This window comes from Schistocerca piceifrons, chromosome 1 (genome assembly GCF_021461385.2).
Source record: "Schistocerca piceifrons isolate TAMUIC-IGC-003096 chromosome 1, iqSchPice1.1, whole genome shotgun sequence".
NCBI classification, from domain to species: domain Eukaryota; kingdom Metazoa; phylum Arthropoda; class Insecta; order Orthoptera; family Acrididae; genus Schistocerca; species Schistocerca piceifrons.
In genome coordinates this window covers 727,501,313-727,529,203 of record NC_060138.1, presented here as the reverse complement: position 1 = coordinate 727,529,203, position 27,891 = coordinate 727,501,313, and the positions used below count along the sequence as shown (strand labels likewise).

General features: G+C 43.3%; 1 protein-coding gene across 1 annotated transcript in view; it reads right to left on the bottom strand.

Moving 5' to 3' along the window:
* The window catches only part of LOC124772937, a 191,599-nt gene that overhangs the window by 29,432 nt on the left and 134,276 nt on the right, over positions 1 to 27,891 (bottom strand). Inside the window, exons 6-7 of the mRNA XM_047249364.1 lie at positions 26,551 to 26,724; positions 930 to 1,070 (exon numbers count right to left, since the gene is read on the bottom strand). Coding sequence (XP_047105320.1) covers positions 930 to 1,070; positions 26,551 to 26,724 — 315 coding nt within the window. The remainder of the gene's footprint in view (positions 1 to 929; positions 1,071 to 26,550; positions 26,725 to 27,891) is intronic.

Here is a 27,891-nt window from a genome sequence, read left to right as displayed (position 1 = left end):
TACTGCTCACCGGAGTGGGATCCGTACCAGATGGGGTTGACAGAAGAGATAGAGAAGATCCGACGGAGAGCAGTGCGCTTCGTTACAGGATCATTTAGTAGTCGCGAAAGCGTTACGGAGATGATAGATAAACTCCAGTGGAAGACTCTGCAAGAGAGACACTCAGTAGCTCGGTACGGGCTTTTGTTGAAGTTTCGAGAACACACCTTCACCGAAGAGTCAAGCAGTATATTGCTCCCTCCTACGTATATCTCGCGAAGAGACCATGAGGATAAAATCAGAGAGAGAGCCCACACAGAGGCAAACCGACAATCTTTCTTTCCACGAACAATACGAGACTGGAATAGAAGGGAGAACCGATAGAGGTACTCAAGGTACCCCCCACCACACAATGTCAGGTGGCTTGCGGAGTATGGATGTAGATTTAGATGTAAATGTAGAAGAATATCGAAAGGTTTTGATTTTAGTGTGTCCTTTGTCGTATGTGGCCATTAACTATGCTACTGTCCTTTTTTTCCGTGAAAGTTGTAAGGATGCACTAGATAGAGGTGCGTTGACTGTTGTTGCTATATGTTTTCCAATTTAACGTTAGCCTGATCGTGGAGTCTTAATGATGCAGTTAGACTGACTGCTTGCAGGTCTCTGTGACTTAGGAGTTGTAACGATTTTAACCACGTGTAAGTTCGTATGCTTCCAGTGCCTCAATCACTTTCTATAACATTCATCCGAACTTAAATTACAATCCGTAAATAACGTCAGCTTCCTTTCTTTCTACTCCCGACGTCTAAATACCTCTGTACAATGAATTTTATTACCGTTTCTGTTAAGGAATTGTAGGGCATGAGTGAATGCACTGTGTTAAAGTTGCGCTGGCTAGAAGCGTACAAACACGTATGAAGGCCACCTGCTGCAGTCGCTGCGTGCACTACCTGTACGAGCGTCGTTACGGCGGCGAAGGCGATGGTGAGGTCCGGGTGGAGCCAGAAGGCGCCGCCGCTCGCCACGCCGGCCAGGAGCGCATGCGCAGACCGGTCCTCGCCCCGCAGCCGGCGCAACCCACAGCGCACCGCCTGCGGCCACCACACTTTTATTTTTTATTTGTGTTGGCTTTTTGCTGGATACAATACAGCCAGTACGACTACTTTTCAAGGTTATGTGATGTAAAGTACGTGCGGTAAAAGTGAGATGAAAATTTTAATGGCAAATGATACAAGTACCGACGATAAAAACAATTTTTTATTGATAGTCTGAAACTACATTGTATGAAGATCTATAAGAAAGTTGAGATATAATTTCGCTGAAGAGGACAAAGGACTCTTAATTAAAATTGAAAATTTTCGATCTTCTGTTGTCTTTTATCGTGTGTTTTGTGTTCTCGTATGAGCGGCACGTTAAGTAGTGCTTGATTGAATAATTCATGGCAAAATGTTTCTCAAGCAAGTCGAAAAATTGTCTGATAGTTATTTAAAACCAGTTTTCAAACATTAACTAGCGGCGAAAGAGGAGAAAGCACAGCTAAAATGTCCGATCGCCTAGCATTAGAACTTCACACGACTTAAAAACCATTATTGACAGAAAGGTAAAAACTACGACCTTCAGAGAGAAGGAAAACTTCGGAAAGGTAATCTTGTTTGGACTCCGGTTTTAATATTGGCTACGTGGAGTGCGAAAATTCAACAAGGAATGTTAAATCCATCTATAAAGACATTTGCAAAATATACATACATTTCCTTATAATATTAATTTTGCCTGTAAGGAAAGCCGTTTCTTTCTTTCTACATACTCTCTTAAAAATACAGTACTACAGTTAGTGAAGAAAGTAAACTCTTGAGTGTTAGGTCAGGTATTTAAAATATCAGTAAATTGCAGTTGTTTCAAAGAAAATGATTTTTTTGCGTGCTGTACATCGAAATTTTTATTTTTATTCATACACCCAGACACGTTTCGCCTTTTTTACAAGGCATCTTCAGTGGGTGTCCTGAAATATTACATGATTTGTCCTTTTCACACATAGGTTATGGTTTCACATCTACGTTATAGATTTAAAAACAGTTCCTTAACGTTTTTTTTATGAACTGGAAAGTTACTTACAGGTAACTTCTAATTCACTGCATCATAGCAAACTGCTTTTTCTCGTCTGGCAACCAGGTGGACATCTTACAGTTCACTTTCAGTTTACTGTTTACGTTACACATCACTGTAACTGCCATCTTTTCAATACAGAGATTCATTTGTTTTTCTAAGTGTTACCAACATTCTCAGTTTTCTGCATTCAGCTGTTTTGCGAATGTGTGTGTGTGTGTGTGTGTGTGTGTGTGTGTGTGTGTGTGTGTGTGTGTGTGTCTGTGTTAGAGAGGGAGAGAGATTTCTTTTTTTTAATAAAATAAAAATTATTTATTTTATTTTTATTACTATTTTCTATTCGTTTATTTAATCTTAAAAATAATAATTATTATTATCATTACTATATTTTCCTGTGTATACTTATTAGAGGAATCAGATGTGTAATATTTTGTTGAGATTTCTGTCTATTGTATGATCAATGAGTGTAAACAGTGAGTTGTTAGTCATATTTATTTGGGCATTTAGTAGTTGTTTCTTTTCAGCCTTTGTTTTGTATATATGATAATTTTCCTGTAGTGTTAGGAGATGTCTTTCATTATTAATTCTAATTATTTTCATATCATTTTCTCTTGTAGTAGGTTTGTGGTTACTTTTTCTCAAATGTTCTGCAAAAGTTGAGTGGCTCTTTCCATATTTCCAGTCAGTATTTGATAAGTTTGTGGTAAGGTACTGTGGGACCAAACTGCTGAGGTCATTGGTCCCTTGGCTTACAAACTACTTAATCTTACTTTAAACTAACTTACGCTAAGGACAACACCCACATCCATACCAGAGGGAGGACTCGAACGTCCGACAGGGGAGCCGCGCGAACCGTGACAAGGCGCCCCTGACAGCGCGGCTACCCCGCGCGGCGTTTGATGCGTCAGCGATTTGCGTCTGCTTATTGCACGTAGCGTCCTGTCAAACAGTTTCGAAACTTTTCCGACTCATTAGTGATATTATATTTGTTACACGGGAATCCTCGTTTCTGCAATGTTTTCCCACGGTTTACTTCAGTTTGGAGCACATTTTTTCTGGATATTCACTGCATATGCTTGAGCAGGTGCGACTCGTCTTTAAAGGTCTTAAGGTGGAGCCGCCCCTAAAGATATATTAAAATATATTTTCCTATAATGGTTTACAGAAACTGATTTTTGAAGAGTGTTGAATAACATTTTCAATTTGGATTTAAATAATGACAGGCAACATTGTTGGAACGATTTATATCGATTGATGTTTTTCAAACAGGTAATAGCTACTCTTCAGGCTGCGCCTTGAAATCGTGTAGCTTCGCGTGGGTCGATTATAAACGATAAAAATTACCTCTGAATGTCCGAAATTCATCATATTGTCCGCTATAATTTGGCGAAAACCGCACCTCGATATATTGATTCGTTGTGGATTGTAACGTCCCTTAGCAAAAGACATATTTTGTAGTAAAGAGAAAATATTGTGCATCGTATTCTGTTATTGTATGGAATTATGTATTTTTTTATTATTATTTATTTTAGATAATATCTGTGTCGGCGAGTACTGAAACCGCACAGACGATAAATATCATACAAAGATGAAAAAATATCACTAGTATAAATAATACAGAACGAACATTAATTTCTTTGTCTTCCTCTTGGAGTTACGGGAGTAAGATAGCCTGTGTCGCAGTTGTACATGCTAACGTAGTCTTCTTTTGTCATGGTTAATCGATGTACGCCATTACGTACTCATTTTTAAAAAAGGTGTGTATTGTAGATAAGTTAACATATTTGAATATTTTGAATAGAGTTATTTAATGAAACCTTGCATTATTATTTGTAGTAGCTTGCTTAAATTATTATCCCATCCTTTCAAGACATTTTCAGTTATTTAAATACACTCCTGGAAATTGAAATAAGAACACCGTGAATTCATTGTCCCAGGAAGGGGAAACTTTATTGACACATTCCTGGGGTCAGATACATCACATGATCACACTGACAGAACCACAGGCACATAGACACAGGCAACAGAGCATGCACAATGTCGGCACTAGTACAGTGTATATCCACCTTTCGCAGCAATGCAGGCTGCTATTCTCCCATGGAGACGATCGTAGAGATGCTGGATGTAGTCCTGTGGAACGGCTTGCCATGCCATTTCCACCTGGCGCCTCAGTTGGACCAGCGTTCGTGCTGGATGTGCAGACCGCGTGAGACGACGCTTCATCCAGTCCCAAACATGCTCAATGGGGGACAGATCCGGAGATCTTGCTGGCCAGGGTAGTTGACTTACACCTTCTAGAGCACGTTGGGTGGCACGGGATACATGCGGACGTGCATTGTCCTGTTTGAACAGCAAGTTCCCTTGCCGGTCCTGGAATGGTAGAACGATGGGTTCGATGACGGTTTGGATGTACCGTGCACTATTCAGTGTCCCCTCGACGATCACCAATGGTGTACGGCCAGTGTAGGAGATCGCTCCCCACACCATGATGCCGGGTGTTGGCCCTGTGTGCCTCGGTCGTATGCAGTCCTGATTGTGGCGCTCACCTGCACGGCGCCAAACACGCATACGACCATCATTGGCACCAAGGCAGAAGCGACTCTCATCGCTGAAGACGACACGTCTCCATTCGTCCCTCCATTCACGCCTGTCGCGACACCACTGGAGGCGGGCTGCACGATGTTGGGGCGTGAGCGGAAGACGGCTTAACGGTGTGCGGGACCGTAGCCCAGCTTCATGGAGACGGTTGCGAATGGTCCTCGCCGATACCCCAGGAGCAACAGTGTCCCTAATTTGCTGGGAAGTGGCGGTGCGGTCCCCTACGGCACTGCGTAGGATCCTACGGTCTTGGCGTGCATCCGTGCGTCGCTGCGGTCCGGTCCCAGGTCGACGGGCACGTGCACCTTCCGCCGACCACTGGCGACAACATCGATGTACTGTGGAGACCTCACGCCCCACGTGTTGAGCAATTCGGCGGTACGTCCGCCCGGCCTCCCGCATGCCCACTATACGCCCTCGCTCAAAGTCTGTCAACTGCACATATGGTTCACGTCCACGCTGTCGCGGCATGCTACCACTGTTAAAGACTGCGATGGAGCTCCGTATGCCACAGCAAACTGGCTGACACTGACGGCGGCGGTGCACAAATGCTGCGCAGCTAGCGCCATTCGACGGCCAACACCGCGGTTCCTGGTGTGTCCGCTGTGCCGTGCGTGTGATCATTGCTTGTACAGCCCTCTCGCAGTGTCCGGAGCATGTATGGTGGGTCTGACACACCGGTGTCAATGTGTTCTTTTTTCCATTTCCAGGAGTGTATTATCCGTGGTGCAGAGCTGCGCTACGAACGAACAAGCCGCTGCCGCGGCGCATTCAAACTGCATTAAAAGAAATCGATCATACCGCAAAGAAGCGAGAAGGTAATAGTGAAATAAAATCATCTCTTTCAGCTTCCGGACTTGCAGAGCAGAGCAGCAGATTTTATGATGTGTTTTGCAGGTTGACGCGGGTTGCTGATAATATATTGCTAACAGTACAAAAGAGATAATTTACCTTCGTAACATAATAGGAATTTTGTTGTGCTTAGTTCTGGTCTGGCAAACCTTATAGTGAAAACGTATTTTTCTCCGACAATAGTCTCATGTTCTTGTGCTAGTCGTGGTAATTATTGGTGTTTTACGCTTAACAAAAATCCACTGCAAAATGTTGAACAATCTTTGCGAACTATAACATCAGTATTTCATAACAAAGTAATTTTCATTTTCAATAACTATAAAGTAGGGAAGATATGTTGATTTTTTATAGTGAGTTACAGTAACCAAAAATGTTCCTTTAATAGAAAGCCAGATACAGAACAATAAGAACCCAATATATTCCGTTTTGTTGAAAATTAATGATTATAAAGAAATTCTTGGCACAGCATTACTAAAAGGTATTTCGTGGCTCTTTTCGTATATGCGTTATTACGCGAGCAATAACAAAAACAAAACCAAAATAAATAGAAAAGAGTGTATATTTACGACAAAAATCCGAAATTGTCGCCCAAAAACGCGGGGCCCGAATTCGCAGTGGCCACGAAAATAAGAATATTTTATGTACTTTCTTTCAGTGTTTATTGTTATATATATGTATGTATTTAGTGATAAATGTATGTATGTGTATCATGATTAATGCTATGTATTAATGAATGTACAAAAAGTTTTTCATGAAAAACCGCACCACTGCAAGCAAGTTAGAGGAAACGATCCTGATAGTACTGAGAAACTGTAACGACTACATAATCCGGGGGCAGCCGAACCCCGAGATCAGATAAATAAAAGGTAAGACTACAGTGTAGTTGTCCTGTTTGTAGAAGCTTAACTCCAGTGAAGTGATCTCATATCGCTAGTGGTGTGTAGTTTGATGTTAGTGTTTATGACAGGACAAAGTTGATTGTAGATAGTAATTTTTAGTGTGCAGTGTATTGTAGATAAACTAACATATTTTGTGTGCAAGTGAAAAAACTGTTAGATCTTGTGTTCGAGTAGGTAATTTATGAATATGGTTAAATTGCGTAGTCAACGTCCGAGCAATATGGATACTGAGGAACAGCCATTAGTTAGTGCAGGAAATGTAGAAGCGGGTGCATTAAGCAGTACAAGTACTCTCTTTGAGGATATACCATGCGAAAATGTGGGGGCAGGGGCACAGGAAGTGACGCCACCGCCCGCCAGTGCTCAAGGAGAGGTAGATAAAGAAATTACATCACCTCCAGAAAAGCAGGAACCAGCGAGTGGTAATCTGCCTGGTGGGAATTCACTTCAGGCGATATTAGAGCGCGTGCTGGATTACCAGGCAAAATTTGCACAACAGCAAGCCGAGCGAGATCGCCAGCAAGCTGAGCGAGATCGCCAGTTAGCAGAAAATTTACTTGCCCAGCAGGCTGAGAGGGATCGCCAGCAAGCGGAGCGGGACCAGCAACTTGTGCAATCGTTAGAAAATATGAAAAAAGAGATTGCCTGTATGAAACAGAACTATGAGTCGATACCTAAGGCCGTGCAGGAGTTGACTGTACAGGTCAACAACCTGCAAGTAGCAAACACTAACAGGGTAGACGAAATAGGTGTCTTAGCCAACCGAGTAGAAAAGCTAGAAATAGATTCCACACAGCTTGTAGAGCAGAAGTGGAACGAACAAGCGACTAAAATTGAAACCGAATTCAACTCATGGCTAGAAGCGAAGGAGAGTGAGATTGACAAAAATATTAATTCTAAGGTACAAGCAGCCATAGCGGATAGAGATTCCGAATCGTTCAGTACCGCAGTAAATAGTCAGGTACAGAACGACGTCCAAACCATCAAACAAATACTCAGTGAGGATATTCCGCAGTGGCAAGTGAATATTAACAAACGGATATCCGACTTGGAAAAGGGTTTAACACAAAGTAGCAAACATCTTGAACATGAAACTATGTCGCCAACAGCCAATGTTTTTGGCAACGCACAAACTTATACGCGACGCAACAATGGTGAATCTTTAGGCGATAATGCGAAGAGCTGTAGCTTCGGTTCGGAGCACACAGCCTATGTCCCAGGAGCAAACCAGTATAGCCCAAAAATATTAGTTGAAGAAAGTTTGATAAAAAATAGGCAGTTTCAAACGTTTACTACTGAACGGAAGTCAGTACACCCAGTAGTATTCATAAAAAGCTTTAAAAATATCTTGCCTAGTGTGTGGAACGAAGCACAGAAAATTCAATACGTAATGTCATACATTCAGGGTGATGCAGCGTTGTGGGCTACGGAAGTAGCAGACAGCTGCATGACATACGAACAGTTCGAAAGGGCGTTTTTGTCGAAATACTGGTCGCCTTGTATACAAGAGCGGCTAAGAAAAGAAGTATACAATCCTGAACCGTACTCACCCCGTCTTGGGAATCTGAGACGGTATTTCGAGAAGTACATAAACAAAACGCGTTACTGGGACGAGCCGATCTCACCAAGAGACATAATAAGACTCCTAAAATCACATTTACCCCTTCATATCAAAGAGAAATTAATACACGTACCAGAAAGCGACATGGAACATTTCCTGTCTGTTCTAGATTCAATAGACTTAATCCAGGAAGACGCAAAAGCAGCGTGTGATCACTCGAGGAATAATGGATCAGGGTGTAAACATGACAGAAATAATAGTGCACAAAACCACAACCAGGGAAATGGTGGGGGTTGTAACAAGCGGCAAGAGCATTCGCAAAATCGTAATAATGGGAGAAGTCAGAACGGCTATGGGCAGCCGTCCCATAATAAAAAGCGTCGATTTGACGACCGGTACGATTCCGGATTGCCAGAGACCAACCGCTGGAAAAATGCGCGAGGTCAGTGGCATTACAATGACGGTAATCGTAATTGGAATCAGAATCAGCGACCAAGCCCAGAGCGGCAGGGTAATGACCGGTACGATAACAACAGACCACCACTGCAGAACGCGCCTATTGCGCAGTCGTGGCGGCCCACAAACCAAAGCGTAAACATAGTAGAGGTCGCGGATAATAGCCGTCCAAGTACCTCGCAAGCAAGCCATCCAACAAACTAGAATCGGCCTCGATATGCTCTCCATCGCTGGCCGAGGGGTGGAGTGAGAGCAACACGAATAACAATAGTATCCCTGGAATACATATGCTGCGATACAACGACGGTATCAGTATGGATAAAGATCTACTGACCGAACCGTATGAATGTAAGAAAGATAGCAACGAAAATGTGCAAGCCATAATAGAAGCGAAAATCAATGATGTTGCAGTGAATATAATCATTGACACAGGTGCCTCAGTGAGTGTAATGAGTACAGAGTTGTTTAAAGTGCTAGGGAAGGGACGTAGCATACCGACTTTCCCGGTTAATAATTGCAAGGTGTCTGGAGCTATAAGTGCACAGAGCCAGTTAGTTAAGTACCAGGTGCAGGTGGAAATTTGTAAGGAGGGCGAAGCCATAGTGAGCTCGTTCCTCATTGTTAAAGGGTTAAAGGTGGCCTGCATTCTGGGAGTAGATTTTCTCCGTGAGAGGGACGCAGTGATCGACCTCTCCTCGGGAAAACTAAGCATAGTAAATAAAGGCAGGAGGATTGAGTTGTCTATGATGAAATCGAAGGGGGTACTTGTGCCATGTTGCAATCGAATTAATATCAAAGGTAGGAACCCCTGGGTACTACACTTTAATGATTACTCACCTGTGACGGATCTCTATTATCCGAATATAGGAGATAGAAATTTTGAACCAAATGTTGATGAATTTCGAACTAAAGTACAGGAATCTGAAAGTTTAAGCAACATACAAAAGCAACAGTTGACGCAGCTGTTATCAGAATATAACATGGTATTTACCGACCGACCAGGAATAGTCAAAGGGTACCACTATCACATAGAGGTGATGCCTCACAAAACATACTGTCGCGCATCTTACTCCATCCCTTGGTCGAGGAGGGAAGTAGTGGCTAAAGAGATTCGGAAGATGTTGCCACACGAATGTAGCTATTTGTTAGCACATCCCCAGACGGGGAAAATAAAAGGACTGTATCCACGTAAAGATGTAAAGTTATTTATTCAGTGACATGTCTGATGTAAATAGTAGTGGTAAGAAGATTTCAATTGTGTTTTAGAGTATAAGTATGTTAGTTTTAAGAAAGAATTTATGTATAGTTACAATTTTGAGGAAGCAGAATCAGTAAACTGAGCAATAATATGCAAATGGAAGACTTTGTTTACAGACAGTTAGTGTCATTAAAATACTACATGCTCTTCAAGCAATGAATAATCTTTTGTTGATAAAATAATGATTAATTTCTTGAATCATTTTGTAGTAAGTAAGTACAATTAATGATGAAATCTCATATAAATATGTAGCAGATGTAATTGTGTTAGAATTATGGAACCCTGAGAGAGAGTCTATACTAGCCAAAAATTGACTTTGTAGTACGAAATAATTATGTGATGTAATGTTTACTGCCAATAGTGATCTGAGAACGACACTGGAGCAGAATCCAATAAAAAACAAAACCGTTCCGTGTAACCTATGCTTTGTATGTATTAATGCTTCAATTGAAGCCTGTGTACTTGGTACACGTTCTTGGATATTAATTACGCGGTACGCGAATCAAGTTACGCGGAAACTACACTGTAGTCCTGTAGGACAGACCGTTAAAAATAATACTAGTACTAAATGAAGTATTTATTGAACAATATGCCCAAGTCAAGCTGTCATGCACATGGTAAAATCTGTTTGCTAGATGGGTGATAACCTGGCAAGCTACACTAAAAGAGGAAAAGAAAGCTATGTACAAAAAAAAATCACACACCTTTAAATAATTACAAAAAAGCAATAAATGCCTAGTAATATTATTAAAAGTGTGTAATGAGAAGGTAACACAATGGACTCAATGTAGATGAGAGTGATTATGCTAAGAACAGTTGTTATGCATTAAAAATAAACTGCGTGCATAAACAATCTAGGAAAGGACGGAATATTGTGTGTAGTAGGGACAGAAAATGACTGTTGTATCTGCACCAATATATACGTCGGTATAAGTTAAGTGTTGAGCGACTAACTGTCATAGTGCAGTGCTCAACGAACAGTACACTGTGAGTAAAAGCGGTAGTCAGTGATCCGTTCGGAGTCGATTCAAACAAACATCGCTCGGCGGAGACATTTCGTGTGTGTGTACCGAAATATTTTCGCGTGTTGAAAGACGCTCTGGCAGTGTATCAACCGTGAGAACAAGTGAAAGTGTGTAGTACAATGTGCGTGTGACGAACCCTGAATACCAGTGTCACAATGCCACAAGAAACCTGTTATCACGCCAAAACATCCTGTGCATACCAGCGAAGCGACGGCGTAATGAACAACAAACGCTTTTAACCAAGGTGCATTTTCTTCCACAGCTAATAAGTTGTATCCTTAAAGACAGTACACCGTTGTGGAATATTTGTTTCATGCGTTACGACGGGGAGCCATGCGGAGAAGCAGAGACGGGTGCCGTGCCGCCAGCCAGCCGGTCGCAGGAAACCACTGCAACACGCCGACATTGGTGAATGGTTCGGCGCGGTTCGCGACTGCTCGGGCGCCACCGCAGCACGCCGTCGATGTTGCTGCTAGCAGGTCGTCGACCTCAGCGGTCGTTGGCACGCCGTGCTCCAGACGACGCTACGCAACAATTGCTTCGCGCCGCCCGCTCCGTACGACATTGTTGACGTTCAACCGAACATTACCAACTACGTTGTTCATGTACTAATATGAAAATGATTTATTGAACACGAAATTACGTGACAAACATTTTTTTTGCTGAGTATAACTCAAAACATTCACTTGTTCGATGATATATGTCATATGTTTTCGTCATATTAGTGACACAAACTGACACGAATGTCATACAATGGTAGAACATTTGTCGTGAGTAAGTGTAGAGACAATCCATTACATTGCTATCGAACCGTTTAATGATTGACCTTAATTGTGACACAGAACACAAATGTGAAAAAGTGTAGAAGGTACATTTTTAATAGAGAGACTAAAAGGTTTAACATTTTGACATAAATAATCATTGTTATCTGTGAACATTGGATAAAGTCCACCCTTGTTTGATGAACAAAACCGTGTGTTAAGACAAACCAGGCGAGATGACCATGGCTCCGGCGCAGTTTTCCCAGGTTTTCTGATCGCACGTAGCCCAAATGGGAGAGCCAGAAAACTGTGATGACCCTGGGACTAGGTTTACGGTCACCTCGCAAAGTGTGAAAAACTATAAAAAATGTAATTAAAACTATAATGTAAAAGAAGAAAGAAGTGAACGTGAATATTCCAAACAAGGTGATAGACAATGACAAAACGGACGTTAGTGGCAGTATATTGCCGAACATTCTTAACGTTAGTCAATTGCTGCCAGGGGGCATTGTAACGTCCCTTAGCAAAAGACATATTTTGTAGTAAAGAGAAAATATTGTGCATCGTATTCTGTTATTGTATGGAATTATGTATTTTTTTTATTATTATTTATTTTAGATAATATCTGTGTCGGCGAGTACTGAAACCGCACAGACGATAAATATCATACAAAGATGAAAAAATATCACTAGTATAAATAATACAGAACGAACATTAATTTCTTTGTCTTTCTCTTGGAGTTACGGGAGTAAGATAGCCTGTGTCGCAGTTGTACATGCTAACGTAGTCTTCTTTTGTCATGGTTAATCGATGTACGCCATTACTTACTCATTTTTAAAAAAGGTGTGTATTGTAGATAAGTTAACATATTTGAATGTTTTGAATAGAGTTATTTAATGAAACCTTGCATTATTATTTGCAGTAGCTTGCTTAAATTATTATCCCATCCTTTCAAGACATTATCTGAAATAAATAATAATAATAATAATAAAAAAATACATAATTCTATACAATAACAGAATACGATGCACAATATTTTCTCTTTACTACAAAATATGTCTTTTGCTAAGGGACGTTACAATGCCCCCTGGCAGCAATTGACTAACGTTAAGAATGTTCGGCAATATGCTGCCTGCGCCTTGAAATCGTTTAGCTTCGCGTGGGTCGATTATAAACGATAAAAATTACTTCTGAATGTCCGAAATTCATCATATTGTCCGCTATAATTTGGCGAAAACCGCACCTCGATATATTGATTCGTTGTGGATGTATCTGAAGCGGCTTGTCTTAACGGCCTCACCCTGTGTGTAGGTATTCTCGCGGCAACGTCTCAATGCCTTTCCCCGTTACCAGTAACGGAATTCATTTACCTTAACGCTTTCTTCTTTCTTGTTAAATATGTTACCACGTTTGTGAATTTCTAGGGTGTCCCTGAACAACGGTTGTGATAACTCTTCTCAATAGCGAGAACCTGCGTGTCGGCGAATTTTACCCTTGTGAACAAAAGTTAACGACGAAAGTAACGTTCGTACGATGGGTCACTGCCAAGTAACATAGCTCCATGAAACTTGATCCGTACTTATAAAAGACTTACTACAGTATGGTACGAAAGGTAACCGAGAGAATACGCAATGAGACGAACAGAAATGATACTTTTATTCAAAGACGATAATTACATTGAAGGGATTCATGAAGGTCCTCTGAACAGAAAAGGCGGTACATGGTTCTTGATAGGGTGTCCGGTCGCCTAGGACTACAGACAGCAATGAATGCTCTGCAGAGTGCTCCTCTGGTGGCCACAGGGTTGGGTCTTGTGGTAGGACGTCCCATCCTTCCGCCATCGCGCTTAACAACTACTGGGAGGTCGTTGGTGCTGCTGGGCGTGTTGCAGTGCGTCTCCCCAACGCATTACACACGTGGTCGATGGATTTAAGTCGGGAAGACGAGCAGGCCCGTCCAGTCGCCGAATATCCTCTCGTTCCAAGAGCTCTTACACCTGCGCTGTTCGATATAGCCGCGCGCTGTCGTGCATAAAAATGAAGTCATGGCCGAATGTACCAACGAAAAGATGTACCAACGAAAAGGAGTACAGCGTTACAACAGCTCCATCCTGTTCAAAGACCTGGAAGTCAATAATCCCGTTCTGTAACAATTCTTTCTATGTATATTCCAATTTCCATCGAGCTTTGTCACTTGGCAGTGAATCATGACGCGGAAGTACTGTGTGGTCGGTCCCATACAGCTAGCGCTCCGCCACGGCCGATTTCTCCACTTGTCACAACCTCCAGTGCCGTTCAATGGTCGCAATACTGATGGAATGTCCAATCTTTCCAATCTATTTTCCACATGTACACGACATGCTGCATATTCCCGACACTGGTAGTGGATCCCTTTTCTCCTTTAGCGATCTGATGCACTGTATAATCGTGTACGACCGATTCTGTCCATCACTTCCCGACATTTCTTCTTCCGACGTACCACTCTTCGCGTGTTAGGCTTTATGACGCATATTCAAGTAGTGAAGTACCCTTTGCTCCTCAGTACGACTTCCAGATGTTGCATCTGGCGTCCGAGACTCTATAGCAAATGCATCTTCTTTGTTCGCTAAGGGCGTATTAATAATTGCTCTTTTCTGGTTCGGGTGATGATATAATAATTTGTGCAAGTATCTGTCTATGTGTGTCGGTTTTCGATTGACGTGCGATTCAAGTTCACTCCCTTCCTTATAACCGAAACGTCTAGAAAGAGTAGGTGCTGATGCTTCTCTACCGGGAGGTTATAATTAAAGTACAATTGCTCACGGAGGTCCAGTGTCTGCTGCAATTACCGTTTATCAGCGAAACTTTGTAGATATGATAATGCGTTAATGCGGAGTTCATTAATGCTGAAAAAATTGCTGTTTGACCACCATCTGCAAATGTGGAGCTGCACAGCCCCTCGTCTGGCGCTCATACTGAGCAAGCTGCGTAAGCGCCGGTTAATAATAAAATCAATATTATGTCTTTCTCACTTGTATGAACTGTTCTTCCAGGTCTCGTTCCTAATCCGCTAATTATGGAAACATTTCTTTACATATTTCTTTTAGTCACAGCGCCAGATTTGTACCTGGTAGTCAAAATTGGAACTAATTTTTTCCAGCGATAATCGGTTCTGCCTCCTCCCATGAACCATGCAACTTATGGTTAGTGGGGAGGCTTGCTTTCCTCAGCGATACAGATAGCCGTACCATAGATGCAACCACAATGGAGGGGTATCTGTTGAGAGGCCCGACAAACGTGTGGTTCCTGAAGAGGGGCAGCACCCTTTTCAGTAGTTACAGGGGCAACAATCTGGATAGTTGATCTCGCCTTGTAACATTAACCACAGCGGCTTGGCTGTGCTAGTACTGCGACCGGCTGAAAGCAAGGGGAAACTACAGCCGTATTTTTTCCCGAGGACTTGCAGCTTTACTGTATGGTTAAATGATGATGGCGTCCTCTTGGGTAAAATATTCCGGAGGTAAAATAGTCCCCCATTCGGATCTTCTATGAATCGGAGCGTGGAATGCCAGATCCCTTAAGCGGGCAGGCAAGTTAGAAAATTTAAGAAGGGAAATGGATAGGTTAAAGCTAGACTTAGTGGGAATTAGTGAAGTTCGGTGGCAGAAGGAACAAGACTTCTGGTCAGATGAATACAGGGTTATAAATACAGAACCAAATAACGATAATGCAGGAGTAGATTTAATAACGAATACAAAAATAGGAGGGCGGATAAGCTACTGCGAACAGAATTGTGAACACATTATAGTAGCAAAGACAGACAGGAAGGCCACGCCTGCCGCAATAGTACAGATGACGAAGAGATTGAAGACATGTATGATGAAATAGAAGAAATTATTCAGATAGTGAAGGGAGATGAAAATTTAATAGTGATGGGGGATGGAATTAGATAGTAGGAAAAGGAAGAGAAGGAAAAGTAGTAGGTGAATATGGAACGGGAGTAAGGAATGAAAGAGCAAGTCGCTTGGTATAATTATGCACAGAGCACAACTTAATCATAGCTAACACTTAAGAATTATGGAAGAAGGTTGTATACGTGGAAGAGGCCTGGAGACACTGGAAGGTTTCAGAGAGATTATATAATGGCAAGACAGAGATTTAGGAACCAAGTTTTAAATTGTAAGACATTCCCAGGGGCAGATGTGGACTCTTACCACAATCTATTGGTGATGAACTGTAGATTAAAATTGAAGAAACTGCAAAAAGGTGGAAACTTAAGAAGACGGGACCTGGATAATGTTCTCTGTATACAGACGGCTTCTGCATTTCGTACTGCTCCTCCAGTACTGGTGTTGCTGAGCGGCGCCTAGAGGGAGCCATCCACAAGGCCCAGTCATGGGCTCTAGCCCACGGCTTCCAGTTTTCAGCCGTGAAGTCGGCGTCGTGCCGTTCATCCGGAACCAGAACTTTACCTTAACGGCGATCCACTCACTGTAGTGGATACATATTGATTCTTAGGACTGGTTTTCAACGCCCGATTGACGTGGCTTCCTCATCTTTGTCAGCTGAAGCGGAAGTTCTGGAAGCACCAACTGAGCAACACCAACTGAGGTGCAGATCGTTCTACGCTGCTGCAACTCTACAGAGCCCTGTTCAATCCCTCATTGACTATGGGAGTCTGGTTAATGGTTCGGCGGCGTCCTCAGCGTTGCGTTTACTCGACCCAGTGCACTAATGTGGCGTTAGTCTGGCAACGGGAGCCTTTAGGACGAGCCCGGTGACCAGCGCCCAGGTGGAGGCTGGAGTCCCTCCATTGAAGGTAAGGCGTGCACAAGAAGTCACCAGTTACGTCGCACACATTCATAGTTCTCCTGAGCATCCGAACTGCAGTCTCCTTTTCCCACCCACGGCGGTTCATCTCCCGCATCGGAGGCCCATGTCAGGGCTTACGATTGCGGTTCGCGTCCGATCTGTCAGAAGTAGAGTCCTTTCCATTACCACCTAGACTCGAGGCCCATTCACGTACTCCTTCATTGTGTACACCCAGGCCAAAGCTTCGCCTGGACCTTCCACATGGTCCTAAGAATCCAGTTAACCCCACGGCTCTCCGCTGTCACTTCTTCTCAATTCTTGACATGTACCGGGACCATGAAGTGGTTTACACCGACGGCTCGGTGACTAATGGTCACGTTGGCTTCGCATATGTTCGTGGAGGACATATTGAACAGCACTCCTTGCCAGACGGCTACAGTGTTTTCACTGCAGAGCTGTCGGCCATTTCTCGTGCTCTTCTGAAGGTGGCAGGGGTAAAATACGTCGAGGGAAAGTCCGGAACCGCGCTTCTACTACGGTCGCAGGTTCGAATCCTGCCTTAGGCATGGATGTGTGTGATGTCCTTAGGTTAGTTAGGTTTAAGTAGTTATAAGTCTAGGGGACTGATGACCTCAGATGTTAAGTCCCATAGTGCTTAGAGCCATTTGAACCATTTTTTGAACAGGGAGGGAAGGCTATTTACAATTTGTACAGAAACCAGATGGCAGTTATAAGAGTCGAGGGGCATGAAAGGGATGCAGTAGTTGGGAAGGGAGTGAGACAGGGTTGTAGCCTATCCACAGTGTTATTCAATCTGTACATTGAGCAAGCAGTACAGGAAACAAAAGAAAAATTTGGAGTAGAATTAAAATCCATCGAGAAGAAATAAAAACTATGAGATTTTCCAATGACGTTGTAATTCTGTCAGAGACAACAAAGAACCTGGAAGAGCAGCTGAACGGAATGGACATGGTCTTGAAAGGAGGATATAAGATGAACATCAACAAAACCAAAACGAGTATAATGGAATGTAGTCGAATTAAATCGGGTGATACTGCGGGAATTAGATTAACAAATGAGACGCTTAAAGTAGTAAATGAGTATCGCTATTTGATGGTCGAAGTAAGGAGGATATAAAATGTCGACTGCTAATGGCAAGGAAAGAGTTTCTGAAGAAGATAAATTTGTTAACATCGAGTATAAATTTAAGTGTCAGGAAGTCTTTTCTGAAAGTATTTTTATGTAGTGTAGCCATGTATGGAAGAGAAACATGGTCGATAAATAGTTTAGACAGGAAGAGAATAGAAGATTTCGAAATGTGGTGCTACAGAACAGTGCTGAATATTAGATACGTAGATCATGTAACTAATGCAGAGGTACTGAATAGAATTGGAGAGAAGAGGAATTTCTGGCACAACTTCTTGACTAGAAGAAGATATCAGTTGGTAGGACACATTATGAGGCATCAAGGGATCATCAATTTAGTTTAAATGGTTCAAATGGCTCTGAGCACTATGGGACTTAACATCTGAGGACATCACTCACATCCATGCCCGAGGCAGGATTCGAACCTGCGACTGTAGCAGTCACACAGTTCTGGACTGAAGCGCCTAGACCCGCTCGGCCACAATTGCTGTCATCAATTTAATATTGGAAAGAAGTGCAGAGGGTAAAAAGCGTAGAGGGGGACCAAGGCATGAATACACTAAACTGACTCAAAAGGATGTGGGTTGCAGTAGTATGCTAGTGTTGGATAGACCATCAGAGACAGAGCACCTCGTGTTCCTGATGCTAGTAAGGCGAGTATACCATTCGTTTGTTATATATTTTTACAGGCTGCAAACAGGAGCGATTGCAGTAATGGATTGGAACAGTGGTTGCTGTCTACATATGTGAGCTGAGTTGGCGACCCTTCGCTCACGGCTCCAGGCTGCATTGGCTTCCATCACACAGCTTGAGGCTGCAGCCAAGGGGCATCATTGTAGGGGGTCTGACACGGGAAAGCGAGGGAAGTCGAGCACATCCCACATACCACTCGATCGGTCCACTGCTGTGGCTGCCCTGGGTACTGCCTGCATTGAGGTTGACGCCTCACCTATGGTCAAGTGGGAGATCGTAGGGCCTCCCCAGTTCGTTTGGCGAACACGTTTCGGGCGTTATCTGAGGCTGATGATGTCTCTGAGCCGGATGCAGTAGTCCAACCTGTTCCAGAGGAAGCTTCTCGGCCCACATGGTCTGGGCATTCACAGAGGGTGGGTTTGCTGGTAGTTGGGAGCTCCAATGTTAGGCGCATAATGGGGGTTCTTTTGAACTTGGCTGCCAAGGAGGGGAAGGATGCCAGTGTACACTCCGTGTGCATACCAGGAGGAGTCACTCCGGATGTGGAAAGGGTGCTTGCGGATGCCATGAAGAGCACAGGGTGCAGCCAACTGCGGGTGGTGGCTCATGTCGGTACCAATGACGTGTATCGCTTTTGATTGGGGAGATTCTCTCTGTTTCTGGCGGCTAGCGGAAACGGTAAAGACTGCCAATCTCGCTGGCGAGGTTAAGGCGGAGCTCACCATCTGCAGCATCGTCGATAGAACCGACTGTGGTCCTTTGGTGCAGAGCCGAGTGGAGGGTCTGAATCAGAGTCTCAGGCGGTTTTGTGACCGTGTAGGCTACAGATTCCTTGACTTGTACCATCGGGTGGTGGGTTTCCGGATTCCACTTAATAGGTCAGGAGTCCACTACACACAACAAGCGGCTACAAGGGTAGCGGGGGCTGTGTGGAAGGGACTGGGCGTTTTTGTTTTGGTTAGAGGGTCTCAGGGAACCACAGAAAGGGCGTCCGTCTAAAAGGGTATAGGTAAAACACAGTAAGTTAGTTGTAGAAACGATCGGTATTGTAAATTGTCGTGGATGTGTTGGGAAAGAACCAGAGCTCCAAGCCCTAAAAGAAAGCACTGAAGCTCAAATAGTTATAGGTACAGGAAGCTGGCTAAAGCCGGAAATAAATTCAGCCGAAATTTTTCAAACGATCTAGCTGTGTTCAGAAAGGATAGATTAAATAGAGTTGGTGGTGGAGTATTTATTGCCGTCGGAAGTAGTTTGCCTTCTGCTGAAATTGAAGTAGATAGTTCCTGAGAAATAGTTTGGGTGGAGGTTATACTTGACAATCGGACTAAACCATTAATTGGATCGTTTTATCAAACGCGCGACTTAAAAGATATAGTTGCTGAACAGTTCGAAGAAAACTTAAGTCTCATTTCAAATAGGTACACCACTCATACAGTTGTAGTCGGTGGAGACTTCAATCTACCCTCGATATGCTGGAAAAAGTATACGTTTAAGGCCGGCGGCAGGCATAAAACGTCATCCGAAATTGTACTGAATGCTGTCTCAGAAAATTATTTTGAACAATTAGTTCATGACCCCACTGTAAGCGTAAATGGTTGAGAAGGCGTAGTTGACCTCTTAGCATCAAATAATCCTGGACAAATATTGAGTGTTGTGACGAATACAGGGATTAGCGACCACAAGGCAGTTGCTGTTAGGCCGAAGGCCGTAACACCTGCAACCATCAAAAATAAACTCGAAGTATATCCATTTAAAAAAAAAAGCTGATAAAAATGCTCTTAATGCCGTTTTGAGAGTTATTCTTCACTCCTTCCAATCTGGTCATGTAAGCGTAGAAAAGTTGTGGAATGATTTCAGACAGATAGTATCTCAGCAATTGAGAGACACATACCACATAAATTAATAAGTGATGGTGCTGAACCCCAATGGTACACAAAACGGGTCAGATCGCTGTTGCGGAAGCAGCGAAAAAAGCATGCCAAATTTTAAAAGAACGAAAAATCCCCAAGACTTGCAAAATTTTACAAAATCGCGAAATATAGCTCGTGCTTCAATGCGAGATGCTTTCAATAATTTCCACAACGAAACTCTGTGTCGAAATGTGGCAGAAAACCCAAAGAGATTCTGGTCATACATACAGCACACCAGCGGCAAGATGCGATCAATACCCTCACTGAGCGATAACAACGGTGAAGTCATTGATGATAGTGCCACTGAAGCAGAGTTATTAAACACGGTTTTCCGAAACTCCTTCACCAAAGAAGACGAAGTAAGTATTCCTGAATTCCAATCAAGAACAACTGCCAAGATGAGAAACATAGAAGTAGATATCCTCGGTGTCGTAAAGCAGCTTAAATCATTTAATACAGGCAAGACTTCTGGTCCAGACTGTATACCAGTCAGGTTCCTCTCAGAGTATGCTGATAAAGTAGCTCCATATTTATCAATTATAAACAACCACTCGCTCACAGAAAGATCCGTACCTAAAGACTGGAAAATTGCTCAGGTCACACCAATACCCAAAAATGGAAGTAGGAGTAATCCCTTGAATTACAGGACCATACCACTAACGTCGATTTGCAATAGGGTTTTGTAACATATACTGTATTCTAACCATTATGAAGTACCTCGAAGAAAACGATTTATTGACACATAGTCAGCACGGATTCAGAAAATATCGTTCTTGTGAAACACAACTAGCTCTTTATACTCATGACGTAATGAGTGCTATCGACAGGGGATGTCAAATTGATTCCATATTTTTAGATTTCCAGGAGGGTTTCGACATCGTTCCTCACAAGCGTCTTCTAAGCAAACCGCGTGCCTACTGAATATCGCCTTAGTTGTGCGACTGGATTCGTAATTTCCTGTCAGAAAGGTCACAGTTCGTAGTAACAGACGGAAAGTCGTCGAGTAAAACAGAAATAATAGCCGGTGTTCCCCCAAGGAAGTGTTATAGACGCTCTATTGTTACTGATCTATATTAAAGATGTAGGAGACAATCTTAATAGCCGTCTTAGAGTGTTTGCAGATGATACTGTCATTTACCGTCTTGTAAAGTCATCAGATGACCAAAACGAATTGCAAAATGATTTATATAAGATATATGTAAGGTGCGAAATGTGGAAATTGGCCCTGAATAAAGAAAATTTGACTTTATTCACATGAGTCCTAAAAGAAATCCACTAAATGTCGATTACGCGATAAGTCACACAAATCTTAAGACTGTAAATTCAACTAAATACTTAGGGATTACAATTACAAACAACCTAAATTGGAAAGATCACATAGATAATATTGTGGGTAGAGCAAACCAAAGACTGCGATTCATTGGCAGAACACTTAGAAGGTGCAACAGGTCTACTAGAGAGACTGCTTACACCACGCTTGTCCGCCCTAGCCGGCCGGAGTCGCCGAGCGGTTAAAGGCGCTACAGTCTGGAACCGCACGACCGCTATGGTCGCAGGTTCGAATCCTGCCTCGGGCATGGATGTGTGTGATGTCCTTAGTTTAGTTAGGTTTAAGTAGTTCTAAGTTCTAGGGGACTTACGACCACAGCAGTTGAATCCCATAGTGCTCAGAGCAATTTGAACCATCTGTCCGCCCTATTCTGGAGTATGGCTGTGCGGCGTGGGATCCCCATCAGGTGGGACTGACGGATGATATCGATAAAGTACAAAGAAGGGCGGATCGTTTTGTATTATCGCGAAATAGGGTAGATAGTGCCTCAGACATGATGCGTGAATTGGAGTGGCAGTCATTAAAACAAAGGCGCCTTTCGTTGCGGTGGGATCTTCTCATCAAATTTCAATCACCAGTTTTCCCTCCGACTGCGAAAACATTCTGTTGGCACCCGCCTACAGCGGGAGAAATGATCATCACGATAAAATAAGAAAATTAGAGATCGCACAGAAAAAATTAAGTACTCGTTTTTACCGCGCGCCGTTCGACAGTGGAAGAGTAGAGAGACAGCTTGAAGGTGGTTCATTGAACCCTCTGTCAGGCTCTATTGTGAATAGCAGAGTAATTATGTAGATGTAGATGTAGGTGAGGTCACTGCTACTAACTCCACGTCATCAGAACCTGCCTGTGCGTAGCATACAAAGTTTTTTTTTTTTTTTTTTGGTCAGCAGTCTACTGACTGGTTCGATGTGGCCCGCCACGAATTCCTTTCCTAACCTCTTCATCTCAGAGTAGCACTTGCAACCTACGTCCTCAATTATTTGCTTGACGAATTCCAATCTCTGTCTTCCTCTACAGTTTTTGCCCTCTACAGCTCCCTCTAGTACCATGGAAGTCATTCCCTCATGTCTTAGCAGATGTCCTATCATCCTGTCCCTTCTCCTTATCAGTGTTGTCCACATATTCCTTTCCACTCCGATTCTGCGTAGAACCTCCTCATTCCTTACCTTATCAGTCCACCTAATTTTCAACATTCGTCTATAGCACCACATCTCAAATGCTTCGTTTCTCTTCTATTCCGGTTTTCCCACAGTCCATGTTTCACTACCATACAATGCTGTACTCGAGACGTACATCCTCAGAAATTTCTTCCTCAAATTAAGGCCGGTATTTGATATTAGTAGACTTCTCTTGGCCAGAAATGCCTTTTTTGCCATAGCGAGTCTGCTTTCGATGTCCTCCTTGCTCCGTCCGTCATTGGTTATTTTACTTACTAGGTAGCAGAATTCCTTAACTTCATTGACTTCGTGACCATCAATCCTGATGTTAAGTTTCTCGCTGTTCTCATTTCTACTACTTCTCATTACCTTCGTCTTTCTCCGATTTACTCTCAAACCATACTGTGTACTCATTAGACTATTCCGTTCAGCAGATCATTTAATTCTTCTTCACTTTCACTCAGGATAGCAATGTCATCAGCGAATCGTATCATTGATATACTTTCACCTTGTATTTTTATTCCACTCTTGAACCTTTCTTTTATTTCCATCATTGCTTCCTCGATGTACAGATTGAAGAGTAGGCGCGAAAGGCTACAGCCTTGTCTTACACCCTTCTTAATACGAGCACTTCGTTCTTGATCGTCCACTCTTATTATTCCCTCTTTGTTGTTGTACATATTGTATATGACCCGTCTCTCCCTATAGCTTACCCCTACTTTTTTCAGAATCTCGAACAGCTTGCACCATTTTATATTTCGAACGCTTTTTCCAGGTCGACAAATCCTATGAAAGTGTCTTGATTTTTCTTTAGCCTTGCTTCCATTATTAGCCGTAACGTCAGAATTGCCTCTCTCGTCCCTTTACTTTTCCTAAAGCCAAACTGATTGTCACCTAGCGCATTCTCAGTTTTCTTTTCCATTCTTCTGTATATTATTCTTGTAAGCAGCTTCGATGCATGAGCTGTTAAGCTGATTGTGCGATAATTCTCGCACTTGTCAGCTCTTGCCGTCTTCGGAATTGTGTGGATGATGCTTTTCCGAAAGTCAGATGGTATATCGCCAGACTCATATATTCTACACACCAACGTGAAAAGACGTTTTGTTGCCACTTCCCCCAATGATTTTAGAAATTCTGATGGAATGTTATATCCCTTCTGCCTTATTTGACCGTAAGTCCTCCAAAGCTCTTTTAAATTCCGATTCTAATACTGGATCCCCTATCTCTTCTAAATCGACCCCTGTTTCTTCTTCTATCACATCAGACAAATCTTCACCCTCATAGAGGCTTTCAATGTATTCTTTCCACCTATCTGCTCTCTCCTTTGCATTTAACAGTGGAATTCCCGTTGCACTCTTAATGTTACCACCGTTGCTTTTAATGTCACCAAAGGTTGTTTTGACTTTCGTGTATGCTGAGTCTGTCCTTCCGACAATCATATCTTTTTCCTGCAGGCATTTCTTCTTAGCTTCCCTGCACTTCCTATTTATTTCATTCCTCAGCGACTTGTATTTTTGTGTATTCCTGATTTTCCCGGAACATGTTTGTACTTCCTCCTTTCATCAATCAACTGAAATATTTCTTCTGTTACCCATGGTTTCTTCGCAGCTACCTTCTTTGTACAAAGTATTGCGCCATAATCTAGGGATGAAACTAATATATGCTTCAGTACATTAATGTTAAAACTGCTAAATTTCAGAATGGTTAGATGATTATTACTATGTTTGTGCATGTGAACTTTTATTAAATATATTAATCGGTAAGAAATCAAAACTTTTATTTATAGTAATAGTTCCTGATCCCCTGAGTATGCAGGAAGTATGAACATTTATTTCAATAAGCACACACCACCGCACATATTGCATTGCATGAGGAGATTCAATATGACGAGTGCTTGCAGTAGACGATTATTAACCCCATGTAAAATGATCAGGCGATAGCTTGGCTGTCACGGTGACAGTCTCTCCGGCTTCTGAGAGTGTGGAGTTGGCAGCGCAACTGCCAGTACTGCTAACAGAGCCGCAGCCCATGGCACTCCTGCAGTCAGCACACAGTGTGCTCTTCGTTATCGGGAGTGTGTGCGATCGGCAGGTTTTCTCGCCAGATGCGTTTAGTGGAAACATTGTGATGGAGGAGATACTTGTGTTTGCAAACATCAGTGCATGCAAGACCTCAGATATATTTAGGGCTGCAGTCTATTTGTCGCGGAAATTTTATTACTTGATCTGCAAGATGTGTGTGTGTGTGTGTGTGTGTGTGTGTGTGTGTGTGTGTGATACTCAATTGCTGAAAACGCGTTTTATTGCGAAGAAGAATCATCGTAAGGTGCTGGTAGTGCTTAAGCGATCCATTTGGCTTACACTTTCCAGAGCTTTGATAGGGTAGTACAGACGGACTATTTCCCGCCATTTTTGATATCGGAATTGCGCCAGCTCTCCCTTCGTCCTCGGCCAATAGGAGCACAGTATTCTGAGGTGGGATGAAAATCTCTGTCTGTGTGTTTGAACACACTGGTTCATACAAGTGTACACACAAATAGGAAGGAACCTCTTTAGACAGACGGAGAAAGGAAGCGAGTCCGCAGTTTCCTGATCAAAGGAACGTCGCCACCTGGCGCTTTGTTTGGGGGCCATGAGAACAAACGAACGTCGCTCTGGCAGGTAGGCACATCACCTTGGTCTACTGGTTTGAGGCACAGGTGCTACAACAGAAAGTAGCAGAGACAGCAGAAATGGTTTCCCGGGTATCTAATATCAAAGGACATCAACTTCTGCTCCACAGTCGATTGTATATAGTATTGTGGTCTGTAATTAGGACATTGGGCTGTTTCCAACCTCCATGGCATGCAGATATGTGTGTTCGGCGTTGCAGTTAGTAATCAGTGGCGCTTGGGCGGCAGACACGGCCCGACCCCCGTGGTGTGTAGATGTGTGCACTTGACACTCTGTGACCTGGCCACTATAAAAACAAGCGGGTGATCCAGAACGGCGACTAACATGTCACACTTCATTCCATTCCTCGGTGCTTACAGTTACTACGGCATGGAAAGTGGTGGTGCAGGCGTGAACTCTGCCCAAGTAAGCAAACTGAATTGAACATTATATCGTTGTGACAACTGACATGGAATGAATTTTGTATCGTGCGATCGTTCCTCACCAGCAGCTCAGCACAGACTGAGTCTTATTCCTGCCAATTTCCAGATGGGTAAGAGGGGGGGGGGAAGTAGTGGAGAGGAATGGAAGGCTGGGGGATTGCCCAGAGGGGAAAGAGGTAGTTAATTGATCAATTTAACTAATTAGTTGAGTAATTTGATATCAAAAGTGTTTTCATATTGGGAAGGGGGGAGGCGTAGTGTTGTGGATTTCACAGAATGATAAGGGAGGGGTAGGGGTGGGGGTTTCTCAGAAGCAGCTTTTGTCCCGTACCTAAGGGGGCATAAATCAACCACAAGGGTGTCGTAAACCCCTTAGAAGAACAATAGGTTAAGGGGAGGGGTGCTTTAATTGATCAATTTAATTAATTAGCACAGTAATTTGAGATCAAAAGTGTGGGCACCCGCTTTATCGCGCTACTCCCAGACTGTTCGACTTGAATCCCATGAAACATTTATGGGACGTTATCGAGGGGTCAGTTTTTGCACAACATACTGCACTAGCAGCATTTTCGCAATTATGGTCGGCTATAGAAGCAACATGGCTCAATATATCTGCAGAGGACTTACAACGAAGTTGGGTCCATGACATGTGGACTTGCTACACTATGCTGGATAAAGTAGGTCTGACACGATATAGGAGGTATTCCACGACTTTGTGAAAGTATACGTGTTCCTGTGACAATGACAGCCACTCGTGCTGGGGAAACGTCAGAAGAATGATAGAACAAACGCCTGAAGATCCCAGGACCAATTGCAACAAGTAATACATGAAAAAGTGGCCACAAAAGCCTCAACAATTCTGTTGCGTTATATGCGTTTACTAGTGGGAATTTGTAAGCCAGTGAGAGCGCGTGGTGTGGTGCAGCCTAGCGTACCTGGTAGAGAGCGACGTAGGCGGCGAGGAAGAGCCCCAGCGAGTTGTCGCCGCACAGGGCGCGCCCCAGCAGTGCCGCCAGCCCGCGGCCGGGGCCTGCGGGCCGCCTCCACTGCGCCAGCAGGTGGCGAGCCGCCTGCAGCGCCACGCCCGCCGCCAGGTACTTCGCCGCCAGCTACGACACATGCCAACTGCCCTCATCCTGTGTCTCACACGGAAATGCCATATATTTTCACAATGTGATTTACAGGGTTGCGAAGAACGCCATAAGGAGCATACGAAGGGCGTTTGAAAAGTCCGTGCAAAAATAAAACTGCTTATGTGTTGAGGTAAACCTATTTTGTTTTTCGATATAGTCTCCTTTAAGACTTATACACTTTGTCCAACGCAGTTCTAATTTGTTGATACCATCCGAATAATAGGAATTGTCCAAGACTGCAAAATAGCTATTAATTGCGGCAATCACCTCCTCGTTTAAATAAAATCTTTGTCCCGCCAGCCATTTCTTCAAATTTGGGAGCAAATAGTGGTCCGAGCGTGCCACGTCTGGAGAAAAGGGGGGATGTGAAAAGAGTTGGAATCCTACACTACTGACCATTAAAATTGCTACAGCAAGAAGAAATGCAGATGATAAACGGGTATTCAATGGACAAATATATTATACTAGAACTGACATGTGATTACATTTTCACGCAGTTTGCGTGCATAGATCCTGAGAAATCAGTACCGAGAACAACCACTTCTAGCCATAATAACGGCCTTGATACGCCGGGTCATTGAGTCAAACAGAGCTTGGATGACGTGTACACGTACAGCTTCAACACGATACACAGCTTATCAAGAGTAGTGACTGGCGTATTGTGACGAGCCAGTTGCTCTGCCACTATTGAACAGACGTTTTCAATTGGTGAGAGATCTGAAGAATGTGCTGGCCAGGGCAGCAGTCGAACATTTTCTGTATCCAGAAAGGCCCATACAGGACCTGCAACATGCGGTCGTGCATTATTCTACTGAAATGTAGGGTTTTGCAGGGATGAAATGAAGGGTAGAGCCACGGGTCGTAACACATCTGAAATGAACGTCCACTGTTCAAAGTGCCGTCAATGCGAACAAGAGGTGACCGAGACGTGTAACCAATGGCACCCCATGCCGTCAGGCCGGGTGATACGCCAGTACGACGATGACGAATACACGCTTCCAATGTGCGTTCACCGCGATGACGCCAAATACGGGAGTGACCATCATGATGCTGTAACCAGAACCTGGATTCATCCGAAAAAATGACGTTGCGCCATTCGTGCACCCAGGTTCGTCGTTGAGTACATCATCACAGGCGCTCCTG